Below are 8,995 nucleotides of genomic sequence, written 5' to 3'. Positions count from 1 at the left end.
AGTAGCTATAGTGAAATTCAGATTTTTATTGTTTTCCAAGACAGTGTCTAATGGCAGATAGTATTGCTTATAGTTGTGGAGTTGTGTCAGCTGAATTCAGGCCTTGTGTAGGTATGCGGCTGCGTAGGTACTCCAACACTGCATCCGTTCCTTTGGCCATGATGGCTGCTCTGGGTGTGCGGAAAGGATTCCCCTCCAGACTGAGACACCTGTGTAACAACATTTTATCAGTGTGTGGTCCATTTTCAAACTGATTTTACTGTTAATGTTAAATCCATATTTCACTTTGTTTTTCAAAATTCTTTTAACACTCAAAATAAACAGATTAATTTCCAGAAAACCAAGCTAAATACACTGAAGTCCTGTCCATTAACAACACAGGGTGAGCTCAGAGTAAGGATTGTGTGTACTTTAAATGCAGCTCAGTGACTTCACTTTTCTTAAACTAACAATTTAAAAACAAGTGAATGATGCAGTCTGAGGATAAACATTAGGGTCAGTTAAAATAGTCTGACTTTTGAAGTGCAGTGGACATCACACATTGAAAATGCTAGAAAGCACCAGCGTCACCATTTTCCTAGGGAAATGGCAACTGGTGCTGAGTTCATACCTGAGGCTGGTACACAGGCCCAGTTCAGGGGGGATTTTCAACAGGTCATTGTTGGAGAGATCCAGTGTTGACAAATGAACCAACTTCATCAGACGGCATGGGTCTACCTCGTTCACCTGGTTGCTAGTAAGCAGCACTGTTTCCAATGAAACTATCTGATAGAGGACTTCAGGGAAGGACTTGAATCTGTGACAAGTACATAGTACGACTGAGCGGATAAAGACAAGTAATATGCTCCTGTAGTCAATCAGTCAGCCACAGTTCCATTCAGCTAACTATGCTATGTTCATCCTTGCTCCTCTGTCCTGTTACCTAGAAATCGATCAATGTCTGCCATCATTAAATACAATTCAAATGTTTAGAGTGAGGAACCATAGCTTAAAAGAATAAGTGGTTGCTGTGGAAACAATAACTTAAACAGTAATATTAAGGTAACACTGTAATTTAGAGAAAGTACACAAGTAAACAATAACTGCAACAATTGCCATAGTTTTTCATACTTACTCATTATTGGAATAGATTTCAGTGTTTAATCTTAAAAACACTTTCCTATCATTATTATTTTCTGTTCCAAGTTAATATTTGCTTTGGGGAAAATGCAGCAGCCTCTTTGTCCTGTAATATCACCAGTTTATTTGTATTGGCCTCTCATGTCTGTTATTTACAGTAATAAAACCAATTATTAATTACAATATGTTGGGAGTACATATAAACACAGGAGTTGCTACCACAAAGTTACATGACTGGAGTTACAAGACTGACGTGATGTTAGGGGAGAAGCTATATTTTTCACATTCATTATCTTGTTACTTTCTGCTGTTAGTGTTTGTGCAGCAACACAAGATGAAAACAGATAATAAACAAGTTGTGACAAATAAGTTTGCATTTTCACAATTATCTTGATAATAGTTTGTCCTAGAATTCCCTAAGTATTCACCACTTATCCAACGTGTGAAGCCATCAACCAAAACCATCAAAGTGTGGCCAGAAGGGACAGACCATGTACTCCAGAGCAGGTTTCAAAACACAGACTGGAGTATGTTTGCGGCTAAGGCTACCTGTGGCTCTCACACAGACATTGATACATACACCTCCTCTGTACTGGACTATATCAACACCACCACTGACAGTGTCACAACAGAGAAGCAGATCACCATGTACCCAAATCAGAAGCCATGGATGAACAAGGAGGCGCGGCTCCTGCTGAAAGCCCGCAACACCGCCTTCAGATCAGGTGATGCACAGGCCTACAGCATATCCAGGGCTAATCTGAGGAGGGGCATCAAAAAGACCAAGCACTGCTACAAGCTAAAGGTAGAGGAGCACTTCTCCAACTCCGATCCAAGACGCATGTGGCAGGGCATCCAGGTCATCAGTCACTACAAACCAGGTAACTCGTCCATGACAGCCTTTCCTTTCTGAATGAGTTAAATGACTTTTATGCTCGTTTTGACAGGGACAACACTGAAACGGCCACCAACACCAGACTCTCAGCAGACCACCAGCCCCTCACCCTCACCTCCACAGACGTCTGCGCAGCACTGAGTAGGACCAACGCACACAAGGCTGCTGGCCCGGACGGCATAGCTGGTCGTGTGCTAAAAGCATGCGCGGAGCAGCTCGCCAGGGTCTTTATGGACATCTTCAACCTGTCCCTTGCCCAAGCAGCTGTGCCAACATGCCTCAAAACCACCTCCATTTTACCAGTCCCAAAACACTGCAACCCAACATACCTGAATGACTACCACCCAGTTGCACTCACACCCATTGTCATGAAGTGCTTCGAGCGGCTAGTTCTATCACACCTGAAGAGCTACCTCCCACCCACACTGGATCCACATCAGTTTGACTACCGCAGCAATAGGAGTACAGAGGATGCAATTTCCACAGCACTGCACTCTGTGCTCACACACCTGGACAATAACAACACATATGCACGGATGCTGTTTGTGGACTTCAGCTCAGCATTCAACACCGTCAGACCCTCCAAGTTAATCACCAAACTTGGAGACCTGGGTATCAACACCTCCCTCTGCTACTGGATCAGAGACTTCTTGACCAACAGACCTCAGCATGTTAGGTCAGGCAACATCTGTTCCTCCACCATCACACTCAACACAGGCGTACCACAGGGCTGTGTGCTGAGCCCATTCCTCTAGTCCAGGGGTGTCCAAACTACGGCCCGCGGGCCAACTGCGGCCCGCGGTCCATTTTTAATTGGCCCGCAAGAATTCTTTTAAATAGAATAGAATATGGCCCACACTTCAACTTTTGCCTGAGTGTATTGCACTTCTCCGTTTTAACACCAGGGGGAGCTACTGTTGATCAAGGGCCTTCAAGGCAGTTGCTCCAGCAAAAAGGACAATAATCAAAGAAGAAATTTACCACAAATTACTCAACATGGCAGAACGAAAGAAGCGAAAGGTAGAGAGTGAGTGCAGAAAATTTCAGAAACGGTGGGAGAGTGAGTATTTCTTCAAAGAATTTGATTCTCTGAAGAATCGACATCAGCAGCTTTCCCTCCCCGAGTTCTACCGGAGCTTAGAAAAGGAAAAGTTTCCTCTGATGAGACGCCACGCGAAAGGAATGATCAGTCTGTTTGGCTCAACATACATATGTGAGCAAACATTTTCGCTGTCATCACTGAACAAAAGCAGAATGAGAACAAAAGTGACCGACAGCCATGTTCCTTGATGTCCTTCGCATCTCAACCACTAAGTTTACTCCAGACCTGCCAGCCATCCTTCGATCCAAAGCGCAGCATCACTGCTCCCACTGAGTGCAATGCCGTTCCCAACAAATATGTGCAACAAATATCAATAATGCGCATCAATTCTGTCGCTACCCTGCTTTTGCGCACCACTTTATTATATGCGTTTTTCTTAACACACACACCGCTGTGCACAGTGCACACACTGCACACGCAAAGTCAGCTGATCTCATCTGATGAAGATTTGCTCCTTGATCAAGTGAATTTGCCCGGATTTTTGGGACGAGTGGCGTCGGATCAGCACCGCAGCTGGATGGCCCGATTTACATACCCAGCGCAGCTGATACTCACCAGAATAATTTACCAAAATTATATGCACTCCTGTTATTAAGTCCAGTTCAGTCTGTTAATGTTGTTTCCGTTTCAGACGAACGTTAATAGGTGTGTTGCTAACCCTAATAACTTAAATAACAAGCTTGAAATTTAGCCGTTCCATTTTCCACTTTATTGTTTTTTCTCTGCACTGTAAATCTTCTGTCTAAATCTGAGGCTGCTGTTCTGAGAATGAGCTACCAAAGCTTTTTCTGAATAAATCAGTTAAGATCCATGTATGGAAAGCTGTGATGAAGGCAGTTTTGTTTTTAATTATATTCAACAATATAACATATTTGTCCACTTTTAATTGATTTTTCTAACTTTAATACACTAAAGTTAAGGCTATATACCTAATTTCTAGTACGTGGCCCAGCCCCTACTATATTTTTATGCATGTGGCCCTCAGTGAAAAAAGTTTGGACACCCCTGCTCTAGTCCCTCTTAACCCATGATTGTAGGCCTGCACATGGATCCAATTCCATCATCAAATTTGCTGATGACACCACAGTTATTGGCCTCATCAGCAACGACGATGAGACAGCCTACAGGGAGGAGGTACAGCACCTGGCCACATGGTGTGCAGACAACAACCTGCTCCTTAACACCAGCAAGACAAAGGAGCTCATTGTGGACTTCAGGAGGGAGAGAGGAGGCACGCATGCCCCCATACACATCAATGGGATGACGGTTGAACGTGTCTCCAGCTTCAAGTTCCTGGGGACCTGCATCTCAGAGGACCTGACCCGGACCACCAACACCTCCGGCCTTGTGAAGAAGGCTCACCAGCGCCTCTTTTTCCTGAGGACACTGAAGAAACACCATCTGTCTTCAGCCATCCTGGTGAACTTTTACCGCTGTGCAATTGAGAGTATCCTGACCAGCTGTGTCACAGTATGGTATGGGAACTGCTCGGCTGCAGATCGCAAGGCGCTACAATGAGTGGTGAAAACCGCCCAGCGCATCACAGGGACTCCACTTCCAGCCCCTGAAGACATCCAGAGGAAACGCTGTCTGCGTCGAGCTCGGAGCATCCTCAAGGACTCCTCCCACCCTGCTCGTGGTCTATTTCCACTTTTGCCGTCTGGCAGGCGCTTCAGGAGCCTCAAGACCAGGACCAGCAGGCTGAGCAACAGCTTCTTCCCCAGGGCTGTCTCCTTATTGAACTCAGCCCCCCACTAACACCCTCACCCTACACCACACTCCACTACACCACCCTATCCTAACTGAGTACTACGTACTGAGTGTTGCACTAGTTCCTCTACCTCACTGTTAATATAGTTAGCCTACTGCCTATCGCTGTATACACCATATTGTCCATTGCACTAGTGATTTATAGCTTAATTTAACATTTGTAAATATCATTTGTAAATTGTGTTATAGTTTCCGCCTACACTGGATGCACATTTAAGCACATATCCGTCTGTATAGTATGTTCATAGTACTTAGAAACTCTGTATATTATGACAACTACCTGTATATCATGTTTATAGTATATCTGTAGCATAGACACCTGTACATACCCTGTACATACTGTAAATTACTGTATACCTGGCACTTACTGCTTATTGCACTTCTGGTTAGATGCCAAACTGCATTTCCTTGCACTGTACTTGTACATGTGTAATGACAATAAAGTTGAATCTAATCTAATCTAATCTAATCAAAATTCTTTAATTATTTTAATCTGTCTATTCATATGCATTGTTGCTCCAACAGTCTTAAAGGGTTAGGGTTAGTCAGTCTTAAACCTGTGTCTATAATTTTCATTTTACATAAATAAATACTACAAATATATAAATAAATTGGCTGAAGCTCTTGTAACCAAACCCAATGCACATGGAGGAGCCACAAATGTGACACCAATCTCATGATCAGCTGCCTAGACTGACACAAAATTCAATTAGCACTGTCAAAAGACATCATTAAGCTAATCTGCCATTTCATCAAATGTTTGTCCAAACATCACCAGTATTTGTCAGTTTATTCAAAAAAAGCAGGCTGATGTGTTGGTTGTTTTTTCAGAATTGTAGCCCCACAAGTTCAACTGTGGTAAAAAATGTTTTAATGCTTTGTTGCATTTCTCTCAAAGTTTTTTTTTCCTTTTTAAGTGGGTTTGGGTTCCTCAGAAGCCAGTCTCTGAGGTTGGAAAAGGCATCAGGATACAACTTGCAGCTGGTCAGTTTACACCTCAGACCTATTCAGCTTCCATGTTAACTGTTTTCTTCTCCAGAAACAAAAGACAGTGCACTTTCCACCAGAGCTGAATGGTTCTGCTGACTATGAAACACATGTTCATGAGTTAGGGTTTACCAGGTTTAACCTAGCCCCACCAGAACACTTGGCCTATAATCAAAACCATTTCATCATTTGATCTCTCAAGTCATTTGCATCTGGTCTTTTGCCCTAAAAATCTCAAATTTTGTGGCTTTTTGCTATCTGTTCAGATCCTGATTATTGCTACTTGAGGTAGCTTCTATTTATTATTAGGATTTAACTGGTTAAACAGTTAAGTACCTGTTGTAACTGAGGATGATGGAGCACAATTTAGTCAAGTTCTTCATTTCAGGTGGTAAATCACTCAGCTGGTTATTCCTGAAAGAAAACAGAAATGGCAGGACAGAAATGAACATTTACTAGTGTTTCTACACCAAAAACATTACTAATCTGTGTGTGTGTGTGTGTGTGTGTGTATGAGACAGGAGAGAGTGTACACCTGAGGTCAATGTGTTTGAGGTGAAGTAACCTGCAGATGTCAGGAGAACAGCACATCAGTCTGTTGAAACCCAGACTGATATCTGACACTGACGACTGCAATTCCACCAGTCTGTAAACACACATAGAGTTAGTTGTGTTCAAATAACCACACAGTGATGGTGACTATGGCTTTGTGTATACCTGGAAGGTATGGAGGTCAGCTGATTCTTGCTGAAGTTAACAGTGGTAACACTTTGATTTGCTGCAGCATCAAACAGCTCATCTGGAACACTAGAAGACTGCTTCTCACTAAATACAAAGTTAAACTTGAGTTACTCGAGTTCAATGGACAAAAATTAGTCCTTTAAACCTTCAGCAACATTTTGACAGACACACTGTAGAAAAATGTAAAACCTGCTTTAGCGCTGAAGTCAGTGAATATTAATATCAAAATATCATTTGGGAACACAGTGACTTCTCTAAAAACTATTACTGATAATTCCTCACCACACAGGAAATCTGCAGCTGAAAGACCTTCTGGTTAACAATAAAAGACAAGACAAGACAACTTTATTTGTATAGCCCATTTTTACAAGCAGTTTGTCCCAAAGGGCTTTACATAACAATACACTGACCTATATTTATTTTTTTTTTCCCATAAACAAAAAACATTCTGGATATCCCTTTTCATACACCCTTATTGAAAACTAGGGCATAAATAAATCAGAAGCAAAATAAAGGCTTTTTATATGTGGTTAATAAAGAAATGTTACTAAGACAATATACTGAGTGGAAGCAAAAATAAATTTGAGTGCTCTCTGGTGGACTGAAGACACTTACTTAACTTATAAGTTAACTTATATGTATCTGTTTTAAACCAATATCAGCTATTAATACAAACTGACAGTAAACCAATGTATAAAATAAGCCCAGTAACAAAACCATGAGCCTGACAAGTGAGGGAATGAATGGATGTATGAATGGATAAATGAATGGACGGAGCAATATTTGTCAGCCATGGTCGACACAATGTGCAACATGAGATGATTTCCTCTTGCTCATTTTGACACATCACTACTAAAAAACAAACGACCCACACATGAACATGTGAGTGCACTGCAGGACTGTAATTTATCTGCAGTGTGGTATAAAGAGTGTTTCTGTAATGTGACCTGTTTCTGCCCTTTACGGCAGCTATCAAACTAAAAATCATTATCACCTATTTCAACCATGTGAAAAGACAAAGATGACACCTAAATGAGAACACTATGGCAAGATGGCAAAGCTGAAGATGTCAGGACACGACTGTTCTGTTGTTTGTATGTGTATGTATGTGTATCACTCACCTGTACACCAGTAACTTGAGATTTTGAATGTTGTGTACATTGACACTGGCCTGGCTAGGTAATGTCATGGCTGTATGTCCTTCATCTGCTGTGTCAGCAGGCCCCTCTGCAAATCACACACCCACACCCAGAGATGTAAAACAGACAGTGCATCAGACGGAGTAGAGTGAGAAGAGTTAGCGGATTAAGACTGAGTGAGTCTGAGTCTTGAGCACGAAACTTAAAACTTAAACTTAACATGGACACTAAATCCATTTTAATCACTGTTTGGCAATACTCACTCTACTGTTTTACTTCTGCTAATAACCCCCATATTTGATGAAGTGAAAAAAATGTAATGAATGGTGAACATCTTTCTTCAGGTGGATTTGGTGACATTCTGTGGTCAAAATGAGAAGCCAGAGCAGAGCAGAGCAGCACAGATCACTTGACAAATATCATCTGGAAGAATATCAGCTGGTAACTTTGAACTGAAATCGGAAAATCATCACCACCACCACTAATGCTACTTTTGTCAGTGGTTGATTTGTGCAAAACTTAAACATCCATTACACATGAGGACACAGTATCTGTATAATGTCAACTCTGGGTCCACTTACTAGCTTCTTAAAAATCTGAAATGTCATCTGACTGTTGACTAAGTGACTAAGTGTATAACTTCAGTCACATGTGGGGAGATGGTACCTCCTGCCTCTGATGTCACATGTGACACTGTCTGCTGACTCCTGCTCAGTTATTAGTTTTGGTGTGTCTTCACAGACCAAAGATGCTGTCTGTTTCTGTTTCAGTCAGTTGCAGTTTCACTTATGTAATGGCCCAAAGAATGTGCATCAAAGAATGAGACATCTGCTCAATAGGTGCATACAGTAGAAATCTTTCAGCCACTCTTTTGTCTTTTTAGGCCATAGATGCACACTTGAGTTCTAAGCATAGTCCAATCACATTGGCGTCATTGGCGCATGATACTTCACCAGAGAAACGATAGGTTAGAGGAGACAGGTGTCCCTCCCCCGGAGCCGTATTGTTTTTGTTTATTTTTTTCTAGTTTTTCAGAGCGTGAGTTTCTGCCAAAAATCACATGATTGCAACCTCGAAGCGGTGTGGATGAAACTCAAAAAGCTGATGTTGAAAAGTTACGAGGGCAAAAGTACATTACAAAATAACATTTCTTGCTTGCAAACCTAAAGTTTACACCATTTCAGCACTTTTATTGCAAACCTACTGGAGTGGGAGAACAGTGACACATTTGAAACTCTGAAA

At 41.8% G+C, this 8,995-nt stretch overlaps 1 protein-coding gene across 2 annotated transcripts in view; it reads right to left on the bottom strand.

The window, feature by feature from the left end:
• Positions 1–8,995, bottom strand: part of lrrc40 (leucine rich repeat containing 40) — a 64,177-nt gene continuing 55,182 nt past the window's right edge. The window contains exons 10-15 of one of the 2 annotated variants that reach the window (XM_046390802.1): positions 7,736–7,841; positions 6,591–6,698; positions 6,409–6,519; positions 6,210–6,287; positions 611–796; positions 6–209 (exon numbers count right to left, since the gene is read on the bottom strand). In XM_046390802.1, the coding sequence (XP_046246758.1) occupies positions 68–209; positions 611–796; positions 6,210–6,287; positions 6,409–6,519; positions 6,591–6,698; positions 7,736–7,841 (731 nt within the window). In that variant the 3' untranslated portion in view covers positions 6–67. Of the gene's footprint in view, positions 210–610; positions 797–6,209; positions 6,288–6,408; positions 6,520–6,590; positions 6,699–7,735; positions 7,842–8,995 lie in introns of both variants that reach the window. The other variant, XM_046390803.1, reaches the window with a different exon arrangement.

Source organism: Scatophagus argus, chromosome 6 (assembly GCF_020382885.2).
Source record: "Scatophagus argus isolate fScaArg1 chromosome 6, fScaArg1.pri, whole genome shotgun sequence".
Classification (NCBI taxonomy): Eukaryota; Metazoa; Chordata; class Actinopteri; family Scatophagidae; genus Scatophagus; species Scatophagus argus.
Note: the sequence above shows the minus strand (reverse complement) of the source record. Positions and strands in the feature narration are given on the sequence as shown.